This window comes from Sorex fumeus, unplaced genomic scaffold (genome assembly GCF_029834395.1).
Source record: "Sorex fumeus unplaced genomic scaffold, SorFum_2.1 ptg000008l, whole genome shotgun sequence".
NCBI lineage: Eukaryota > Metazoa > Chordata > Mammalia > Eulipotyphla > Soricidae > Sorex > Sorex fumeus.
In genome coordinates, this window is record NW_026606065.1 from 66,567,513 (window position 1) to 66,591,865 (window position 24,353).

At 36.0% G+C, this 24,353-nt stretch overlaps 1 protein-coding gene across 2 annotated transcripts in view; it reads right to left on the reverse strand.

The window, feature by feature from the left end:
- Positions 1 to 24,353, reverse strand: part of TDRD3 (tudor domain containing 3) — a 119,770-nt gene that overhangs the window by 69,845 nt on the left and 25,572 nt on the right. For both annotated transcript variants that reach the window (XM_056109911.1, XM_056109910.1), the window contains exons 2-3: positions 14,082 to 14,166; positions 5,509 to 5,574 (exon numbers count right to left, since the gene is read on the reverse strand). In XM_056109911.1, coding sequence (XP_055965886.1) covers positions 5,509 to 5,574; positions 14,082 to 14,166 — 151 coding nt within the window. The remainder of the gene's footprint in view (positions 1 to 5,508; positions 5,575 to 14,081; positions 14,167 to 24,353) is intronic.

Here is a 24,353-nt window from a genome sequence, read left to right on the forward strand (position 1 = left end):
GCCATCTTGTGGCTAACGCTGGTATTGCCGAGGTTTTCAAAAGGCCACACATATTGGAAAAACATTAGGTTCAACATTTAAAACAGTCAGTTCAATCTGTCATTTTTAGGCTTAGACGGAAAAAATAACGTAACTAAAAGCCATTCTTGTTTTATTTCCATAAAAATACATGGATTTCCATAAATCCCTTAAATTTCTGGACTGATAAAGTAATTTTACATTAGCCAATATATTCTAAAATTAAATATTTATTTAAGTAGGGGCAGACACCCTTCCAAAAAATTTAACTTTCATATCTTTGTTTCATGACAAAAGGTATGAAAATAGTTACAGCAAGAGAAAAATATTAACCTAGTTGCAACCACTGAAACTTTGCAATGTGCCTGTCAGGTTGACAGGGGAGGACAGGTGGGAGAGACGTGGGAAGGGAATATGGGAACACTGGTAAAGGGAAGTGGACACTGGTAGTGGGACTGATGTTGACAGAGTATATGCCTAAAACCAACCATCATTAAATAACAGCTACTTAATAAATAAATAATTTAACTTAGAAGAACAGGAAAAAAAATTTAAAGTTTTATAGGAAATATGACTATTTTTGTCGTGGTTTTCCCATGATTTTTAGCTTACAAGTCAGCATGCTTGAGAACCGCGTAGTAGCTGAGAAATTCAAAGTCTGTCCTGAAAAGATCAAAAAAATATGTGCAAAATACAGTTTCCCTGGTGCACACCCTTTCACTCCTACAATCCTTATGGCCTAAAAATCAAACATAAATTACCTATGGAAAAATCTGGTTTAGGTTTGCAAAGTTGGAGAGAATCAATGCCTTCCCACTTTAACTTTTTTAATTTGGCTAAAGTCTTTGCATCAAAATTCTGAGCAATCTAGTGGGACTTACAAGAACTGAAAAATAAATGTGAAGAAGAGAATAGGAAAGAAGGGGGGGAAAGAAGATGAGCAAAACTACATTAGCAATACTTGGACTTTTTGTCACTCTATTTTCTTTTAAGACAATCAGTGATAACTAAAGGCAGCTATTAAGATTTCAATTTCCAACACCAGATAACAAAGTCCTTCTGAATGCACCAGATGTGTATTGGACTAAAAGAGATTCAACGTGCCCAAGAAGAACTGTCCTCTCTTAACTAGGGACCTAATCTTTCTTAACTGACCACAGATTTATTAAACTCTTCATTCTTGATCATAAATCTATGAACTATCCATTCTTCCACTCCACTCTCAAATTCCCAAACAGTGAAAATGATGTTATCTACATCCTGTTTATTAATAAAACAGCACATACCATGTGAGCATTGACTTTTTACTAGCCTCTTAGGGGAGAAAGTGTGAAGGCCACTTACTCCCTATTCTCCTCTCATTTACCTCCCAAGTACCATTGCTCTCAATCCCTGGGCGGGTGTATTGAGACTCAGATCTAATCAAGTAAGCTTCCAAAAAGGTTAGAAGACACATGGCAAAGTTCCTTTTAAAAGGATCACATAAAACTAATTAATGGAGGCAGCTCCTAAGAAAACAACTTCTTTTTCCCTGCCACTTCTTAAGTACGTTGTTCTTAAATACGGGGTTCTCTAATTCTCACTTTTTTCCTTAAACTTTCTCACTTTTCCTTGAACTTTTTCACTTTTTCCATAACTTTCATAGGTATTACAAGCAGGTCTGCCACTTAGTAGAAATAATCAGAACAGAATCTTTGGTCTGTTTTGATTCACTACATTGAAATACCTATAATTAGAGCTATATATTATATATATGTGTGTATATATATAATTATTAATTAGAGTTCTGTATTAGGGTTTGGGACTGTACTAAACTAGTAAAATAAGTATCCGTTTGTCTAACTACATTCGTGATTGAATTTCCTTGCAAATCTCTCCATAACAAGATTCCAATTTCAAAACAAAACCACAACCCCAACTATTGATTTTCCTCATGCCACAGGTAAAACAATCACAGTATTTTGTTCCGCCAAGAGCCAAGTACGTGCTTTTATTTTTTAACAATTCCTTAGTCTATCAAGAAAGACTTGAAATAAGCTGAACTTTAGGGCATAAAGAACCTGGATGAAAGAGCTAATCAAAACTTTGTATATTCAACTTAGGTTTCTGATACCCAGATGAAGAAACAAGTCTTAGTTGTAAATTTAGCCAACATAATTAACCTAAAAACTTTCAAAGGGTAAGGTTTATCACCACTTGGAACACCATCTTCAATGGTGTTTCCAGGAGGGTACTCCAGATGTACCCTAACCCACCACCCTCTGAAAACTGGCAGAGGTTTCTGTCCTCGGGGGCCCTGTTCGCAGAGCTCGCACAGATGCCACAGGAATTGCTCATCTGCCCAATATTTGTCATATATTGTATTTTGAATATCACATGCATTACTAATTCTTTCATGTGATAAGGAAATTACTTAGAGAAGAAAATGTAAGGACAGAGCAACAGTACCGCAGACAGGGCGCTTGCCTTGCACCTGGTGGATCTGGGGTCTACCCCAGAACCCCTCTGGTTCCCCCAAGCTGCCAGGGGTGATCACTGAGTGCAGAGCCAGGAGTAATTCCTGAGCACTCCCAGGTATGACGCAAAACCAAAATAAAACAAAATCATATTTTAAAAAAGAAAAGGTAAATCTAACAAGATTTAGTAACTTGTCAGATGTCAAAAAAAAAAAATAGTGAGGAGAATCAGGATTTAAATGTAGCCCAATGAGTCTGAAATCCATAGCACTGCACTGTCCTCCCACTGTTCATCAATTTACTAGAGCGGGCACCAGTAACGTCTCCATTGTGAGACTTGTTGTTACTGTTTCTGGCATAACAAATATGCCACGGAGAGCTTGCCAGCCTCTGCCGTGCGGGCAGGATACTCTCGGTAGTTTGCTGGGCTCCCCGAAAGGGACGGAGGAATCAAACCCGGGTCAGCCCTGTGCAAGGCAAATACCATACCTGCTGTGCTATCCCTCCAGCCCCGCTGTGCTTCCGATTCCCAACACTTTATCCTCCCCTTCATATTCGACTTAAAACTTCTGATAACCATGCCTCTGTTCTCTGGAGCAGATGGTTTATCTCATATTTTAAGTTTTCAATAAAATGTCTTTAAAATTTGCACATAAAGTCCAAGATTCAATGATTTCAAGTCTTTTAACAAATTGTCAGTTACATTTAAAAAGTTTCTTTTCTTTTCTTTTTTTTTTTTTAAATGTTCAGGACCACACACAGCAGTGCTAAGGAGGTACTCCTGGATCAGATATTCATCAGGGAATTTTTTGTGCCAGAAATCAAACCCAGTCCTTCTGCATGCAAACCATATGCTCCAGTGTGTTGAGCTAGCATTCTAACCCTTAAACGGAAAGCATGAAGGTAACTGAGTAAAACTTTTGAACCAAAAATGCTCAGATAAGACATAAGGAACAGAGAAAAGTCTCATCAGCACTGTTCTCTGAACTATTAGCAGAGATAGGATTTTAAGTTCCTTAAAGAAGAAACCCTGAAAGAGAAAATGGGGGAAAAAATAAGCAATCAGAAATCTTCATAAATTAACCAGGATAAAGATGTACAGACACTGCTTTGGGTTAGCTACCTTTTATGAGAGCTGCTGAAATCATCAAGCCTGTGGTCTGTTCTACATTGGTACCTAATCTGGGCTTCGGTAACCTAACCATTGTCTATGCATTCTACCCAGACCAACAAAGTTAAAATCCTAAGGAAATATACTCAAAATATAAATAATCAGGCTCTATGTCAGTTCAATGAATGGAGTAAGAAATGGGGGGAGTGGAAGGGGAACTTCTGTTTAAGTCAGACCTCAGGTGATACTGGTGTACAAAGAATTCTGAGACCGATGATCATAATGAAAAAAAGTGCAAAAATGTGCAAAGGATTTAGTGAACAATGAAGATGAATGAAAAGCCTGAGAAAGAGAATAAGCAAAGGAACCAAGATAGATGGCTTTAGCAAAAGGAAACCTGTAGCAGTGACATTTACAAGTCTTCAAGTATATGAAGAGTTATTCACAAGGGAAGGTAACCAGATGCTCTCCATTTCCCCTGAGAGATAAAGAAGACATCAGACTAAGTTGCAGCACAACCAAATTCAGGCTAAAATATAATTAAAGTTTGCTGACAGAGAGTACTGTTAAATATTCAACTGAATTGCTTTGGAATTTGTAGAACCCTTTAGTTGAGTATCTGCCTAAAAAACTAGATTAGAAACTCTATGGCTTTCCCTAGCTAAATGATTATTACCATTCATTGTGTATGTAAATTAAAATTTACAGAACATATAAAAAAGTAGTGACATTATAGGCATTTTAAAAGTATTTAACATTTTATATTCCTACATATAAGAACTCTTTTAAATGTACTAAAATAAGAATAGTCTGACACAAACATTGAAGATATTTCTTTAAAAAAATGACGGTGATGCTCCTTAACAATTTTAAAGTGACCAATAAATCATCTGAAATTCTTGGCTATCATAATTAATATGCATGCTCAGATAAAGAGACTAAGTTTGATATAAATGTGTGAAATGTAGACTGATTCGCATCGGAAATCATTATATTTTTAAAAGAACACTAAAAACATTTTAAGAGACCCGATATGCAGTTAAATAGCAGAGGTTGTTTCTTATGTGTCAGGCAGGACTTTGGTTTGATAACTGGTATAATCTCAATCGGAAAAAAAAATAAAGTCTTAACATGAAAGATATGTGAATGGAAAATGATAGCAACAAAAAAATGCTTGGTTTAGCTATACTGCTAATATCCTCTCACAGTCTGATACTTTTATATTAGCTAACAGGAAACTAACAAAGATAAAAGCTCCTTGTGAGCTCTGATAAAGCAATAAGTTTCACATAATAACTTTCAGAGCTGCAATTCCTACACTAATTTTGTTTTGTTTTGTTTGGAGGCCAAGCCTGGCAGAGCTGGGGGCTAGAGTGATACAATAGCAGATAGAACACTTGCCTTGCACAGCTCACCCAGGTTCAATCCCCAGCAACCCAGATGGTCCCCCAAGCCACCAAGACCCCTCATAACCCTGCACTACCTCAGAGTGCAGGGTCATGAGTAAGCCCTGAGCACTGCTGGGTGTGGCCCAGAAACAAAAACAAGCAAACAAACAAAAACAACTAGCAGTGTCTAGGGACTCCTGGGTTGGTGCTCAGAGGTCACTCCCTGGTAATATGCAGGGAACGATAATGTGCTGGAGACTAAATGCAGGGCTTCTGAATGTAAACTATGTGCTCCAACTTCTTTCACTCTTTTGAGCCATTTCCATATAAATTGATATTAAAAAGTCACCCAAAATTTAAAAGTTTAATTTGTGTGTATTAAAAAGTCATCATTATAATTTTATGACTGTTGACCTCTAAATATTTTGTAATTATAGTCTTTATTGAAAATATATAGTAATTCCAAAAATTAAGAAAATGGCCATATTTTATCTTAGATGCATAACTTAATATTAAAATTTTTATTTTTCTTTACCTTTTCTATCTTCCCACCATTGATGTCACTGGGGAGGAACTTCTTGCCAATTGTTCTCAAGTCTGTCTGAAATAAAAATACCTCTATTAATACATGTAGACAAAAGTAAATCTAATCGCACTCACAAATAAAAGATGAAATTACTGGGGCTGGAGCAACAGCACAGCCAGCAGGGTGTTTGCCTTATACATAGACTACCCCAGATTGATCCCCGGCACCCCATATAGTTCCCCGAGCATGACAAGATCCTGAACACAGAGCCAGGAGTAAGTCTATGAACACCAATTGGACCCCCTGCCCTGGCAAACAATATGGAATTACTAATTACTTAAGGCTTATAGACCAAAATTTTAATGAAATTTTTGATTTATGAGATGTCTCTCTATATAATCAAGTTTCAAATAACTTTTCTCCATACATATGTTGTTTCAAGTACACCAGCAAGATGTAACCATACTTAAGACTTCTCTAATCACATCCTTAAAACATTTTAACTTCAGGAATTACCCTTATTATTATTATTACTTATTATTATAAGTAAAAACATGATCATATATAAGCTACAGTTTTAAAAAGCAAATGTCAAAGCAAAAGGACATCTCTTAAGTAGAGAGAGGATATTTTAAGCAAACAAATTTGATAGAGCATAAACATGATGAAACATGGAAAAAGAATGTACTCTATAGACTTTAATGCCCATAACAGAAGCTGCAAAAGATAAAGACACTCATGAAACACTAATACAATAACAGAAAGTTACAGTAAAACTACTATGGTGAAAAGCAGTACCACTTATTTAAATTAAAAAAAAATGTGTAATAAGCATGTCACTCAGAAAATCAAAGACATAAGAAAAAAACAAGTTAGTATTTCTTAAATAAAAACAAACTTCAACTATTTACTCTACATAAAAAAAATTTGACATTAAACTAAGAAGCTTCTGTACCTCAAAAGAAATGGTGACCATGATACAAAGATGGCCCACAGAATGGGAAAAAATATTTACCTAATACCCATCTGATAAGGGGTTAATATCAAAAATACATAAGGCACTGGCAGAACTTGACAAGCATAAAATATGCAGTCCCATCCAAAAATGGGGAGATGGAATGAACAGGAACTTCCTCAAAGAAGAAATTCAAATGGCCAAAAGGCACATGAAAAATGCTCTACATCACTAAGCATCAGGGAGATGCAAATCAAAATAACAATAAAATATTATCTCCTATCACAAAGACTGGCACTCATCAAAAAGAACAGAAACAACAAGTGCTGATGCCAATGTGGGGAGAAAAAGATTCTCATTCATTGTTAGTGGGAATGCCAATTGGTCAAGCCTTTTTAGAAAACAATAGGGGCATTCCTCAAAAAACTAGACCCAGTATCCCTCCCACCACCCATACCCCCGTCCCACCCTACATCTGTGGCAGGGCATTCCCTTTTGTTATCTCTCTCCTTTTGAGTGCTGTGGTTTGCAAAAGAGACATTGAGCGGTAATCTTGTTCGGTCTATAGTCTACTCTCATCAAGCATCTCCCATCCTAAGAGGAACCTCCCAACACCCCTTATTTGGTGCTCCCTTCTCTATCTGAGCTGCCTTTTCCCCTAGCATGTGCGGTTGGCCTCAAAGCCATGGAGTAAATTTGTAAGTCTGCAACTGTACCTCATGGTGTTTCACTAACAAAAATGTAAGGAGAAAAAAAAACCCTGAAAAAAAAAACCTAGAAATTGAGCTTCCATACGACCCAGTATACCACTTCTGGGAATATATCCTGAGGGCCCAAAAACACACAGCAGAAATGTCATCTGTATACTTTGTTCATTTCAACACTACTCACAATAGCAAAAACCTAGAAACAACCTGAGTGTCTGTAAACAGACAACTGGATAAAGAAATCATGGTACATCAACACAATGGAGTTCTATGCAACTGTGAGGAAAAATGAAGTAATGAAATTCGCCCATAAACAAATGGGCATAAAGAGTATCATACCGAGTGAAATGAGTCAGAAGAAAAAGGACTGACATAGAATAAATGCACTCACCTGTGGGATATTTAAAAAAGCATTATAATAACCTCCTCGAACAGTAAAAACAAGGAGGACTAGTCCATGGATGGAAGCTTGCCACAAGTGGAAGGGCTGGGGGAGGACAGTTAGGATAGAGAAGGGACCAGTAAGACAGTGATAGTTGGAAATGATGACTCTGGACAAGGAGTGCTGACGGTAGATAGAGGGATACTTAAAACCTCTCAGTACCTATATTGCAAACCATAATGCCCAGAAGGGGGGGAGGGGGAGAGAGCGAGAGAGCGAGAGAGCGCGAGAGAGAGCGAGAGAGAGAGAGAGAGAGAGAGAGAGAGAAAGTGTCTGCCATAGAGGCAGTGGGGGGATAGGAGCAGATGAGAGCAGGGAAACCTGGGACAATGGTGATGGGAAATGTACACTGGTAAGAAGGGATGATTATTGGAACATGTATGGCTGAAACCCAGTCATAAATAACCTTGTAACTGTGTATCTCATGGTGATTCAATTAAAAAATAAATTAAAAATTGGATATTTAAGGATTATATCCTTTTCAGGAAAAGTTAAAGAAATAGTCTTTAAAACAATATTCAGAGAGACTACCAACTCCTGAAAAAATGGTCAACTTACTTAAACTGAGACGTTATCTTGATCTTTCAGATAATGAGGTTAGTTTACAGACTAAATCTACATTGTTTTTATTACTTAAAATAGAGTGAACCGTTACTCTTTATCACCTTAAGAGGAATATAAGGAAAACATTCTCAGAGCACATCTATATGCATAGATTACAAGGGAGAAATTTATGCTAGACATATGAAGAAAACACTAGGTGATAAAAGTTATTGTAACATGAAATGAACATACATAAACATGCAGGAGAATCTTCTTGAAAACTACAATAGAATATTCTCTTATTTAAAATATCCAAATGTCAAAACTTAATTCAAAGATCATTCCTAAACTAAAACTCAACAAATGCAACTGTCAGGCAAAGTTATCCTAAATCCAACCCATGTTTAAAAATGCTTTAGTTGATCCTTTTTTGCAACCTTCATCCAATAATGAAGTGAGTTATAGAACATACCTCAAGTTGTGTACCTTTTCACTTTGAAATTACAGAATAACATACGGAGAAAAATTACATTCTTAGTTGGTCTTTCCTATATTAGAATTTCTATATTTTATTATATGTTAATACAAGTGAAGCCTTTAGAACAATGACTTGCCAAGAGTAATTATTAAATTCAAATTGGCTATAATGCTTATTTTAGTGAATAAAAAACATGTATATTTTGTGATTACCTTTATACATAATAATTAAGTCAGTTACAGAATTAACAATTCATAATAACATAGCATTATTTTGGAGTATTCAAAAGCTAAATATTTAAGTATGTATGAGAAAGAGAATATTAACTGAGTTATACACAATAAAATGTTATAATTACTCACAGAATAATATAATTTTATGACTTAACATAAATCCTTATTTCCAGCATTTATCAATTATTTTTAATTAACCTAAAATGAAACAATATAAAGTAGAAACAATCACTAAACTAAAATCTTAAACTTGATCACCACAAACCGTAATAAAATTACAATAGAACCTTAAACACTGTGAAAGTCTTTAAATCCAGTTAATGCATTGCTCTCTATTTAAAAAAAAAAATCACCAACCTTATCTCACAAAGTTTTTATCACACTAAAAGAAGACAATATGTTCCAAGTTCATATACCTTTTAAAGTGTTTCATACACATATTAAGGAAATGCTAAATCATTGCCCTTTCCATAAAATAAAAATTTTCTAGCAGATTTTTACCAAATCAATTTGTAAGTCTATAATAGAAATTTATGTCATTAAGGTTGTTAGGATAGAGACGCACGCCTTCAGACCCTGCACCAGGCTGTTTAAACTGGGCAACTAGGAGGAGGGTGGGCAAATTTCCCTCCCTGCCCCAACGGAACCCCGGCAGCCAAAAACCTCCAGAACTCAAACACTACCATGTTCACAACCGCTCTCCACGGGCTCTGAGGAGCCTCACACAAGTGTCTCTACAAAAAAAAAAAAAAAAAAAAAAAAAAAACAGGCATGCGGGAACTCTGACTGAAATCTAAAAGCTCGCTCAGAGTGGGAATGGCCCTTCTTCTCCGATTTCCCAATTTTACCAGTAGCTTGGCTGCCACACCCACAAACTGCCCCTGGTGCCATATAATCTCATCAACGCCTCACCCACGAGTGAATGTCCTGTATGATCATATTTTAATTTTAGTATCCTGGAGCTCAAATGCAGTCACGCAACTTCTCATACTCTACACCATTGATGTACCAAGAGTAGCACACAACATTTGATGAGGTTTCACAAACATGTTAGTAATCTCTTATACAAGGGCCTAATGGTTCCAGGATGAAATACAACAATCTTCAAAAACTTTCTTCTAAGGAAACATGATTGGGCCATTTTCAGCAGATTATTCAAAATAAGCAATACAAAATTAACTGTTTCAGTTCTGCTTTGGGGGACAGGGTTTGGGATTCGGGGTGGAAACATTCGAAATATGGTGGTGGGAAGTTGCAATGGTGGTGGGATTGCTGTTTGAATGTTAAACGTAATAAATTATTGTGGACAAATTTATAAAAATGAAATTTAATTTAAAAAAAGATTGTTAGGATAACTGGATACAAATACACATTTACATAAAGGAGAAAAATAATGCATGAGAAATATTTAGACTTTAAACAGACATGGACATATGTACACACACATGAAATTCCTGACCATTTATTTAAAATTTTATTTGTAATAAACTTATCAAGAATATCTGTTTAATAAATGACTTCATATTTTATGAATCTTTAAAAGAAATTAATAAACACTATATTCTTAATTTGTTTGGTATGGTTTGTTTTGGGGCATATCCATCAAGCTCAGGTTTATTCCTAGGCTTTGTACTAAGGGATCACTCCCGGTGGGGCTTGGGAGACTGCATATGGTGCCAGGGATTGAACTTATGTTGGCACATGTAAGGCAAGCACTTACCTACTATGGTATCTCTCTGGCCCCTGTACTTAAATTTTTACTAATGCACAATATTCAGTAACTCAAGTTTGAACTACTACATTATTTTTATCTGAATGATTCAGGTACGTGAACCCAAAACTATACCTTAAATTTCAATGCCATTTCATACAGAACAACAACCTAAGAACTTTGCTCCAAACATTTAAAAAAATCCGCATAGAAAAAGAGACATAGCATCTGAGGCTGCTATCTTTAAAAGTTTTATTACCAAGATAAGCCAAAGGCTAGCATCTGCTTTAATACCCAAATTAATTATATAAAAAAAATAAGATTTATGGTAAACACCTGCTGTATTTTGGAGGCAGTAGGAGGGGACTGGAGGTAATATAAATGTGTTTTCAGGCTAGACAGAGTATCCATACACAAGCAAGCTTGAAAAATCTAGGGTATTAGCTTCAAACTTTCCCTGGCAGAAAACCACATACATTTTACTGGATCGTTTTTTGCTGAACAGACGAACAACCACAATGTATCTCCTACTGGACGCAAGGAACTTTATAAACAGCACAGAGACAGTAGAGTGGGTGAGGCACTTGCCTACCATGAGGCTGACCCAGGTCCAGTCCCTGGCATAATCATAATATGTGATATTCTGAGCACGGCTTAAAAGTGATCCCTGAGGACACTGGTAGTAGTAAGTCCTGAGTGCCTCTAAAACAATATCCAAAAAATAATTTAATTTAAAAATAGGCATGTGCATGAATTATTCTCCACCTATGTAATAAGCTTATACAATAAAAATTACAAGTAGGGCCAAAGAGATAGTATAGCAGGTAGAGTGCTTAACTTGCACACAGTCAACCTGGGTTTGATCACAAGCACCACATACGGTTCCCTGAGCACAGCCAGGAGTGGCCACTGAGCATAGAGCAAGGAGTAAACACTGAGCACCACTGGATGTGGCCCAAAAAACAAAAAATATTTAAAATGAGTCTTTCTCAAAGACTGAATAATAGCCTACAATCACTGAAAAGTTGATTAAAAAAAAAATCAAAGCAATCATATAAATCCTAATTTTATTTTCAAAATGTAGTAACCTTCAGAAGTAGATGGTCTCCCTAGTATAGGCTGTATCAATGTTTAAAGACTTTTTCTCAAAAATTATTTTATCTATCAAATGATACAGTAGCTTTAGAGTCTATAACTATGTATTTCAAAAAAATTATAGTAAAAATTATTAAAGTAATGGTTTCATGCAATGGTACAGAACAAATATTTTACCTTAATTTTTCTTTTTTTAAAAATTGAGATAAACAGTTACAAGTTGTTCATGACTGGGGTTCAGTCATATAATGTTCCAACACCCATCCTTCTACCACTGTACATTTCGCATGACCAATTTCCCCCATTTCCCTCCTGCCCCCGACTCTTAATTTATCTTAAAGTTTCAAACACAACTATACATCATTTACTGCTATTTACCTACACATATAAAGAAAACTAAAGAAGAGCAGAAGATTGTCTTTAATTTTTTTCTGTTATCTTTAGATAATAGGTAGTACAGTGCGCTGGAATGACAGCACAGTGGTAGGGCATTTGCCCGGGACGTGGCTGACTTGGCTGACCCGGGTTCGATTCCTCAGCCCCTCTCGGAGAACCCGGCAAGCTACTGAGAGTATCTCGCCCGCACGGCAGAGCCTGGCAAGCTACCCGTGACGTATTGGATATGCCAAACACAGTAACAACAAGTCTCACAATGGAGACGTTACTGGGCCGGCTCGAGCAAATCGATGAACGGGGCGGACAGTGCTACAGTGCTACATCTTTAGAATATTTTTCTGAAATAAAGACAAGTTCTTGAAAACATTTTTCTAATTTAATTCATTTTTCAGAGAATTCAGCTTCTGAGTGTTAATGAAATTCTGAGTGTTAAAGAAAAAGTATTAACATTTCATCTGTGGTTATAGATAATATTTCTAACATTTCACTATAAAAATGTTATCGCCTTTGGTTTTTATGAAATCTAAACACGTAAGTTAAAAGAAACTGTCTTGCTATTCTTACTAAATAAAATTCAAAGAAGCTAAAGACTTTGAAACAAAATTTTTCTGCTCTAATTTAAATTTAGGGCAGGAGAAATAATATAGCAGCTGGGTGCAATCCCCAGCATCCTATATGGTGCCTTGAACCCTACCAGGAGTAATTCCTGAACACGAAGCCAGGAGTAACCCCTGAACAATATGAGGTGTGGCCCAAAAAACAAAAAAATAAATTTACGCTTCATTATATAAATATAAATCTGTGATCCATTAAACCATACACAACTTTGCATATTTATTCATATTTAGACATTTCTACCAGTTGCTACTATTTTTGCTTTATTCTCTATTTTACAGTGGTATGATCAACCTGTCAAAGAGCAATTCTCTTTGAATTTAACTGATTATGTATCATATAAATGTGATCATAGGTTATTTTTGTTATTTTTGTTAAGAGAATTGAAGAAAAATTCCACAAATTTAACTGCATGATGAAAAAAATACCCATTTGTGGAGCTGGAGAGATAACACAGTGAGTAGGGCACTTGCATTGCACATGGCTGAACCGGGTTTGATCTCGTGTACATTATATGGTCCCCTGAGCCCCACCAGCAGTGACTCCTGAGTGCAGAGCCAGCAGAAGCCCTGAACATCACTGGGTGTGACCCCCAAAGCAAGCAAATAATAATTTACTTAAAACTGGATTTCAAGTGCTTATCACAACTGTTTTTATTATTTTTGTGTGGCTTTAATTTCGGGGGAAGGACACATGGTGGGGTGCCCTGGCTTATTCCTGACTCTGCTCTATACCCAGGGATCCCACCTGGAGAGGCTCGGAGAACCATATATGGAGGGAGAGATCCAACTGGGGTTGCTACATACAAGGCAAGCACCTTATCTGTCGTATTTTCTTTCTGGCCCCTTATAACTTTTTAAAAATCCAGAAGCGAACCCTAAAAATAGAAAAGATTTAACTATCCAGATAGGGGAATAGAGAATGGAAAGAAATATATATCAGAACATTATATGTAGCTTTTACTTATTTTTTCTTTTGTTTCCTAAAATATTCTCCAATATATATTTTATCAACAGAAAAAAATATTTTTAAATAATAAAAATGTCAAAAAATTAGGTAACAGCTAGAGTTGCTCTAACTAGCAATTTGTTTTAATGAACACATCAGTTGTTACTGCTTTTTCACAGTGACTGCGAACATTACAAAATTCTCTGATTACTAGAAGGAGAAAAAATGAAAGTTGGGGTTGTCTTCCTTTGGATTTTATATAATAGATGTTAAATTAACATGTCACTGATAATCAATTTATATGAGATTATCAAATTCAATGGTGTCAAGTTCATTATTTAGACAACAAAAATTAAAGACTTTCTCCATTTACTTATAAAATCCTGCTTATACTGAGACATTTTTCAAAAAAATTTTTTTCGTATTTAAGATACTTTTAAGTTAATGAACATGACTTACATTGAGAGCAATCAGGATGATATCATTTATATTAATTTTGTCAGGAGAACTTGTGCAAGCTTCAATGCCTTCATCTGAAAGATACCTGTTAAAAGAAAATAGCTTAAATTAAAAATTAACCAAAATAATTTTCTTAAATATACATGCAATTTTGTTCTCTGCTATATGATTTTACTACGAATAAGAAAAAGACATAAAAAATAATAAAAAAGAAAAAAAGAAAATGACATAGTCTGTTTATTATATGCTTGATAAAACTGAAAAGCACTAAATCTTTTGTATTTTTAAAGGGATTACTATATTAATGAAATTATTCACTTACTTTTTGAAAAAAGAAAATATGCAAACATCAATGGACTCCTTTCAGAATCTCATTACAAAAAAAAAAAAGCTGGAAACACCTTAAGAGGCAACTAGTTCAAGGCTGGGAATCAACCTGCATGCCACGAGCCATTCTTTCAGCACTGCCACTCTGTTCCCTGGCACCACACCCAGGTATCTGATCTCAAGCAAGCACCATAACCAAATGAATGACCACCAGTCATCTCAATAAAAACAAAGAACTGGGAAAGTCATCTCAGTAAGATCACAGGGCATGAAAGGAGAGATATGAGTATGACTCCAAGAAGTAGAAAAAAATACCAGATTTGTACATTAGGCGCAATAGAGCCAATTTTATATTATCATAAAACCTACAGTTTGATCATCATTCCCCTAAAAGCTCATCTGCAGAAATGTCCATAAACATTTGCAATCACTACTAATTCTTTTAACAAAGGGTTAATGCTAACAATGTTACTGCAAACATCCTCCCCTAAAGAGTTATTCTAACTAACAGAGCCAAATTGCCTCTCTCCTTATAACAATCCTAACACTGATTCCCAAGAATTGGGAAGCTGGACTGAATTAAAGACACCTGTCAAGGTAAACGTCACTCAGAGAGAGAATCCAGAAAGAATATGCCTTTAACAATTACATCTAGAATTTTGATTTCTCACGGGCCAGAGAGATACAGCAGCTAAGAGCACTTTGCCTTGCATGCAGCAGATAAGGGCTTGACCCGTGAGTGATTCCTGAGCACAGAGCCAGCAGTAATCAGTGAGCACTGGTGGGTGTGGCCCCAAAACAAGAGAATTTTGATGTCTCAAATGAACAGGTGGAGGAAGAAAACATTAATAGAAGAGGACAAAAGAGGAAGAAAAGTTTAAAGTTGATAAACCTCTGTACAAGATCAAGAACATAAAAGTCAGAAACATGTACACATCAATCAAAGCAAGAACAACTGGAGTTCAATCCCTGGTGTGTCATAAGGTCTCCCAAGCACTACCAGGAGTGATCCTTGGGTGGAGAGCCAGGAATAACTCTTGAGCACCGCCGGGTATGACCAAAAGATAAAAACGAAAGTAACTATGTGATTGGGTCACTTTGTATGATTCCTGCAGAACAATAAACATAATTATTCATGTAATGTGTCCTTGCTAGAGTTGCCTATATCAGACTGAAAAAATGCTGAATTACTTAGCTTGGTCTTTGGCCTAAATATCCTATAATATGGACATATACAGAATTCAACACTTATTTTTGATTTACAGTCTACGTGTATTTTTAAGGGAGAGAAATATTCTAATTGGCTAGAGAAACAAAAATGTAACACTAAAGATTATTCACTCTTCTCCACTACCAGTGTCCATTTAATTCTGATCTGAGATCTATTTTTTGGTTTTTCGGTCACACCCAGCGATGTTCAGGGATTACTCCTGGCTTTGCACTCAGAAATTACTCCTGGCAGTGCTTGGGGGACCATATGGAATGCCCGGGATCAAACTCAGGCCAGCCGCGTGCAAGGCAAATACCATATCCACTGTACTACTGCTCAGCTCCAGCCCCCTGATCTGAGATCTGAATTCTAAAAAATAGACAGTGTCTACTACTGCTCAAATACATTGGTCTGCTGACCAATAAAATAAAATAAAATTATTTAAATGTCAATGAGAAAACCAAGAGTGAACATAGTTTCCCTAAGAGGATCAGGACTGAACTCAAAAAAATTAAGTACAAGGAAAATGACTGGTATCCAGTGGTCTTAACTGTCTCAATAAAAACACAAATCAAATGGTAGGGATGGAAGTGATCATATGTATGCCAGAAGAGTTTCAAAAACTCTTCTGGCATACATATGATCACTTCCTACCCTTCCATGAGTACTGATGCACATATGTTATCTGAATACCAATTTAATGCATGCCTGGTTAGTCACAAATAATATAGAAATCTCCCAATTAAACAAATTAATATAGTAACAGGAGGGAATAAAACATAATTTTTTTAAATCTCTTAAACAGCATTTCTGAACTTAGCAAATCAGAGACTTCCCAACAGACAGGAAATTTCCAAGATGTTAAAAAATAATTTTTTAATTTCTAAATAACTATCTTACTATTCATTCTGATTTACCATCCTGTTTCATTCTCTGCAGTTTAAGTAGATTATAACATGCCTGCCAAAAAATTCCATTTTTGCTATGATTTGTATTGGGTTTTGTTATACACTGCCAAAAACACTGAAAAAATAACTTGCTAATTACCTCCCTAAAGGCAGAAGAAAATGGCTATGAACTCCTCTTTATGGATGTAATTTAGGAAAATACAGTATTCAGTCATACTGAGTATCTTATAAGATTAGTACGATAACAAAACTAATAAGAATTTGGGCACAGAATTTACTTCAGAAAACCTGATACAAATAGCATTCAACAGATATTAGAGATATATTAGGAGGAAGAAAAAAATCACGAACAAGAATATAGACTGACACACCAGCAGTACGCTGAAAAGAATTTATCAGATTCCATGCCTAAATCTCCATAAAACGCAGCAATGAGGAGGAGGATCAGAGTTCTATCAATGTAACTCAAAAGAGGGAATACTGTGACACACAAGCAGTAGAAAATGAAAAGGAATATTTTATTTTGTATCCTTCAATAATGAGCCACCTTTTCAATTAATTTTTTGTCTTTCTTTTTCTGTAAAATAGGCACATACTTTGCCAAAATGATTACCACGATCTTTATTTCAATAATTATAAGAACATGAACCAACTTTGGTTTAAAACTGATTTGCAGATGAATCAGACAAATAAAGCCATGAAATAAGGTACCTAAAAATACAAGCACTCAATGTTATACAGTAAACTATTAATGCAATATTTATTCAAAGGTTATCTTTAGCCCCGAACACTACAGAGCAGTCCTGGAGGACCCCAACACCGCTGGGGCTAGCAGCACAGCTTCACAGGACCCTAGCACTGTACTGGCGGGCTTACTAGCCAGTATAGGCAGGAGTGCAATTCAGCCCTCTGACCACTGTTTTGCAAGACACATACACATACCTCAAAGTCTTAAAATTATTTTTAATACATCCTTTCAGTTTATATTTCTCTGCGGGCTGGAGCGCTAGCACAGTGGGTAGGGCGTTTGTTTCGCACCCGGCTGACCCGGCGCACCTGACTTTGATTCCTCCGCCCCTCCCGGAGAGCCCGGAAAGCAACCGAGGGTATCCCGCTTGCACAGCAGAGCCTGGCAAGCTAACCATGGTGTATCCGATATACCAAACACAGTAAACAAGAAGTCTCACAATGGAGACGTTACTGGGCCTGCTCGAGCAAATCGATGAACAACGGGAGGGCAGTGGACAGTGGATTTCTCTGCATTAAAAAATTTCGTATTATGTTTTAGCACTTAGGCAAACTTGATTAAATTCTGCCACACATACTTGTGCATCAAAAATACATATTAATTTCTTCTGAGCTAACTTTTCAGATTGTTCTATCATAAAAATAGACAAAAGCAAACATCTCGTGGAAAACATAACATCTTAAGTGTAAGTGTTCCATGAAATCAACCTGCACCAAAAAGTAAACAAACTTCAACACTTGAGTCGCCAGACAAAAATGTTTTCACCTTAACATTAATACACAAATCAATAGGTTCTAGGGAAAATCCTTTTCCTATTATATTTCCCTATTAGAAATTAAAACATCTAATGAAATGTCTCTGATTTGCTTAAGAAATGAAATCTAGTTTTATTAAGTATTTCCTTCAATAACACTACCTAATTCTGAAAGATGTACTACTTGAAATCACCACTAGATGACAACCTTGTTTCGTAAGTAAAATATCCTAAAAGAAGAAGATTAGCTTCAAAATAACGGTTTCTGACATGTTGTTTTTGTTGTTATAAGCAGTACAGATATCATAGATAATATGAGATTGTTACAATTTTATAATTTCTGACTGTAATAAAGATCAGGTCACTTAAAGTTTTAAAATTTATTTAATAGGTATTCAAGAAGTATCTCCTAACTAAAGCACATCCAAAGACAATTTTATTTCCAAACATCTACTATATTCATCACCGGGAAATATAGACTTACCAAAAGTCTATAAAAGTCTATAAATTATTAATTCTTTTAATTTGGATGAGGGGACTTTTTAGAATAGCTAAGAGTCCTTTAAACATTAATAGACTTTTTCTCATATCAAAGTAAGTATAAGAACTACAATGACTAAGGTCATTTATAATGATCGCTGATAATGGAGAACAAATTCTATTTTTATGACCTATTTACAGATATTAAAAGCTTTCCAATATATTACACCATTAACAACCCATGAGGATATTAATACCAGAATGCTAACTTAGTATTAAAAAGTTACAATACCTGAATAAGTAAAACTGTGAATTATTTTGATAAATCACAAAAAGAAGTAGTAATGGGAACTAAGTATGCTATCATTCCTTTTTGCAAACCAACGCTTCACATAATTTAAAAGTATAAAATGATCTCGATTTTTTTACTTACACTGAAAGTCAAAACGTATATGCCCTTCCTCTAATTCAACATTTTCATACTTTAATTCAGAAGCAGGGCTGAGGTTATATTTTAACAACTTATATTTTAAAATGTAACATTTTTCATTTTTGTCATCCTTTCTGAGCACACAGGTAATAGCTATAAAACCATACACCATGTAAAAGATTCACTTTAAGCCCGATGTCCTATACACCAACTACAGTTTTACAAACAGCTCAGTGCCTACAGAGTACATGCAAAAGGTCTCCCAAGATTAACCACTGGAGAAAGCATACAGTATGGTTTTCATTAAAAATGCTTTTAAAGTTTAAATATAATAAAAAAAGGAGTATTGATGAATGTTCTAAAAAAATTACCATCTGATCTGTATTATTTAAGTGAGACAAAACTAAATGCACGTGAGCCTCACATTTAATTCATGTGGTATCCTACAAAATTTATTTAAATATTTCATGCCTCAGTTTCCTATCATAAAAAAGGAAGAATGATACTACTGAAAATACTAACCTTATTCTAATATTCAGACCTCAAAAACATGTCTATTATTTGCTAAGTATTAAACAAATGCTATATTCTTATCTCTGCATTCAGGATCACTCCTGGTGGGGCTCTGGAAACTAGATGAAATGCTGGCAAGTGAACTTGGTTCAGCCGCATGCAAGGCAAGAGCCCTTTATGCTGTACTATTGCTCTGGCAATAGTTTTCTTTCTTTTAAAACATTGCCTCCTTCTCTGGCTGATATCAACTGGGCCAATTACAAAATGGGAGGCAGAGTCTCTCCCTATCAGATGTGTTCCGGCACCTCCACACCCTACCTATGCCATATTAAGCTCCCATATCACAAATAATGAAGTGGGCAGTCATCTGTGCACCCATGCAACAGCTCTATTACATGCTGCCCACGGTTCCTCTTCCTGAGAAGTCAAGAGAGCAATGTCTAGGTAAATCCCTCAGTATCTCTCAGGATAGGCTAACTACAAAGACTCACCCCCAGCACAAGTACACTACAAAACCACTGGGGAAAACGCACAGAAGCCCACCAAGCTCAGAGATAAAAGTAATATCACCAAAAGCATAAAAAATACCAGTAAATCCCTTACTCTATTTGCTAACTTAATTCTCTTAACAACTCTCTAAGGTACACAGGATTATTTGTTATATATGAGAACGTTTAGGCAAAAAGAGCTTAATTTATCTGAGGACACACATATTACAAATAAAAGAGATTGCAAAAATGTTCACAGTGTTAAAAAAAAAAAAACACACTTTGGGGGCTGGAGCGATAGCACAGCGGGTAGGGCGTTTGCCTTGCACGCAGCCAACATGGCCGACACGGGTTCGATTCCCAGCATCCCATATGGTCCCCCAAGCACCGCCAGGAGTGATTCCTGAGTGCACGAGCCAGGAGTAACCCCTGAGCATCGCCGGGTGTGACCCAAAAAACAAACAAACAAAAAAAAAATACACACTTTGGATTCTGCAAAAACTCACAGTATATCCTAAAATAGGGAATTCATACACAACTATACTTCTAGTCAGTCATATATTAAAAAGGAGACCTGGGAGAGATGATCTACAACATCCCATCTGAGTATAAGTCATTAAAGATTTCTGAAATCATAATATGCTTTATGCAGCTTAAAACAACATAGGTCCACCTGTCTGGATTTGACAGTGCTTTACTATTACTTAAAATTATTTCTTGAAAAGATGGTATATTGCTATCATGAAATAAATTTTAATATTCACAATAACCAGAGAAGCTTGGCTTTTTTTCCTCAAAACTCTTTCTTTTCTTTACTACTTTAGTGAAGAATGCTTTTAAGATTGGCTTTGGCCATCTATACCAGAAAATCAGACAGGAGGAAGTAATATTGGAAACTGAGACACCAATTAGAAAGCTGTATCAATTTAAATCAGAGGTGGTGATGGAATGGATTAGAGCAGTGACCGGGAAAATATGAATCAGCAGAAAGGAAAGACGCATTTAGAAATAACAATCCATCATACCTATACAGGAATGAATGGATGCATGGAGCCGGATTGAACGCATCGCTTTCCTCTGTGTCTTTAATCAAGGCAAATAAGACGAAAAAAAAAAAAAACTGGTACATTACGAGCAAGGAGCAGTTTGGAAGTAAAGATGATAAGTTTAGTTTAAGGTGTGTTTGATTTTCTTATGTTTACAAGAAAACCAAGTCTTATAGAAAGGTGACCTTTAGGGGAATTTTGTGAACCAAAAGTAAACAATCAAGAGTCATCATCTGTAAAGCAGCAATTGAAGGTATAAGTAATATTGTGACCCAGAAGGCACAAAGACAGGAGAGTTTCTAGGCAGAAGCTTCTAGCATCTAATAAATTCTCAATCAATATCTAATAGTGAATGTAGGAAAACAAGCAAATAAAGTCCAAACACTGGTTCCCACAATGCATAGAGGAAAGTGACTATACACAATTTATTTGGCTCCAGTCATCCGGTCCAGATTCATTTCAAAACATGTCACCGCTATGCATTCGCAAACAAGACATTCCTCAAAACCTCCTCCTTGGTTGCTTTTCGGAATTAGGTTTCAGCTCAACAATTTTCTCAGTAACTGTTCCATAAAAATATGCCCCTATATGCTGTTATATATTTAGAAGAGTCTATTCTACTTCAGAGTTCTTCAAGATAAAGAACCTTCTGGTTTTCTGTTTGTTTGTTCATTTGTTTTGGAGTGGGAGATCCACACCTGTCTCTGTGTAAAGCATCATTCCTGGCAGTCTCGTATATTTAAGGGGTATCAGGAATTGAACCGGAAAAAAATTAATGAATTATCTAACTTATTAGGTTTTCCTTTTTTAAAAAAAAAATAAAATCTGTAAAGGGAAGGCAGAGCTTTGCTTAAGTTTAAAGTGTTTAAGTTTAAAGAGTTCAAAGTGAAGAATTGATGTCATTAACATATAAAAAGTGCTTATTCCAGTCCCTGGCAAACAGCAAATATATACAAAAATACTGCAAAATAAATCAAACCTGCAAGAAACTTTAAGACTAAATTATAAATATTTTCAGCATACTTCATTAAATTTGACACCTCTTTTTCCCAGAAGAATTCCAAAAGTGCAAAGGCTTGCCCTTCCAAGAACCTTACAAAGAAATCCACCATAATTTCTTTATTCGGAATGGGACCCAGATAATTGATATTTTATTGTGTTTCATCCATATGACTTTATAATTTATAATTTATGACACTGCAGTAGGAGACTGAGCCATCATTTCGGGTAAAACTGTTGAAATTTTAATTAAAATGTTTTTAGTTACTGGAGGGATTAAACAGAACAGTGTTTCTCAAACTTTTTCAACCTTATTTCCTTCCTGTGGCTCCCCTATTCTACCAGCTGACACCCTAGTTTCTGTTGTGGCCTTCATTTATTAAAGTGCTTTGAAATAGCACCTGCAGCCCCTCTAGAACATTCTTGAGGCCCACAAAGGGCCATGTGCACCCCCCAGCTGAAAATAGCTGATAAAGAGGGTGGATTTATTATATATGAAACAAATGAAGAGGAGAAATGAGAGGAACAGCAGAGGGGGTAAATACAGAGAAGAAAATTGACGAACAATCTCTTCTACTCTAATGATCAGTAGCACACACAAATATTATTTCTTCAACCTAAAAAAACAAAAAAAAAAAAGAAAGGAAAATAAGAAACACACAATGGGGTTTTTTCTTTAAAGAAACTGAGAGTAAGAAAGATAGTTCAATGGGCTGAGCACAAGAACTATCTTTACATGCAACAGACCCAAGTTGGATCCCCCACACTGCCTGGTCTCCTGAGCACAGCTAGGAGCACAGAACCAGGAGCAGCCCTTGAGCACTGCTGGCAGAGGAGGAACGAGGTGAGAGGAACAGGAGGGAGAAGAAGAGAAAGAAACCTGAAGGCATCTGTGAAAAAAATCAAGATAGAAAGTGGGGTACTTGATACCCTAAATCAATAAATGCTATTTATAGCATTTACATGCTCTATGGTGAATTTCAAAGCAATCCAATCCACTTGATCAAGATAAAGCAGATCAAACCGTATTTCAAAGCACTAAAACCCCTTCTAGAAATAAGGAGCTTTTCTCTTGCCTTCATTCTAAAATGTGAACAAAACCAAGTATCACTGATAACTGAGAAGAGTCTACAAAAGAAACTAAGATGAAAATTGGCAAGGAGGTCTAGGAGTTAGTTCAGGAGACTGAAAATACGTTTTACACGCAGAAGACCCAGTTTCAAACCCTCACACCTCATGATTTTCTGATCACTACCAGAAGCAACACCAAACAGAGCTAGTAGTCCCTGAGCTTTGCTGGATGTGATTCCCCAATAACCCCCCTAAAAAAAACAATTCAAAAGGGCAAAAAGAGAAAAAAAAAAACTGAATAAGAGGAATAGAAGTAAAATGAAGGGAAAAGGGTCTCTTGATTTGCGAGGGGAAGGGGAAGGGATAGGGGTGGGAGGGAGGCCCATCAAGCAGTGCTCAGGGCTTACTCCTGGCTCTGTGCTCAGGATCACTTCTGGTGCACTTAGCAAGTTATATGGGGTGCCAGGTATTGAACCCAAGTTGGTCATGTGCAAGGCAATTGCCTAGTCACTATACTATCACCCTCTGATTTCTTTGGAGTCAACGTAACAAGAAAAACAAGGTACCCTGAAAAAAAAAAGTGAAGTATCCATAAAAAAAAGTATGGCTTTATAAAAACCCAGAGAAAAAGGGTTCCTAGAAATCACAAATAATTACCAAATTAAAAACCCAACAAGCTGGGATGAGTCAAAAAAAATCTCAGTATACAAAAGTATACAAGATGACAGAAAAAATGTAAGTAGGCCACTGAATTATTCATTTTAAATGGCTAATTTTAAGTTATGTACATTTACCTTAGTTACTTTAATGAAGTATAATTGGTTGGCATAATTTCAAAATCTAAGACTGATTATTTTAGGCAGCAAGCATTAAAGCTAACACATCAACGCGAAGAACTTATTTTTCTGCACCCCACATTTGAGGCACTAGTTATCCCAGGTCTCACACATACCTATCAATAAGTCACGGCCACTCACAAAGATAGCCTGATTGTACGGGCCATAATATACAAAAACATTAGATAAAACTCCAAAATACAAAGCTCACTATGGTAAAACAATGCAGAACCTCACCAAGCCTAATAATTGAAGTTGCTAGCCCAGATGAATCAAACAGTAGCAATGAGCTCTCTAACCTCTCAGATGAGGAATTCAAAACAGAACTTTCAAGGATGTATAAGGAGCACAAAGAAGCAATGGAATGCACTGCTGATAAAATACAAGAGGATTATGAAAGCGGAGGTGAAGAAAATGTAAACAAAAACGCAAGCAGAAATGACAGACATAAAAAACCTGGTA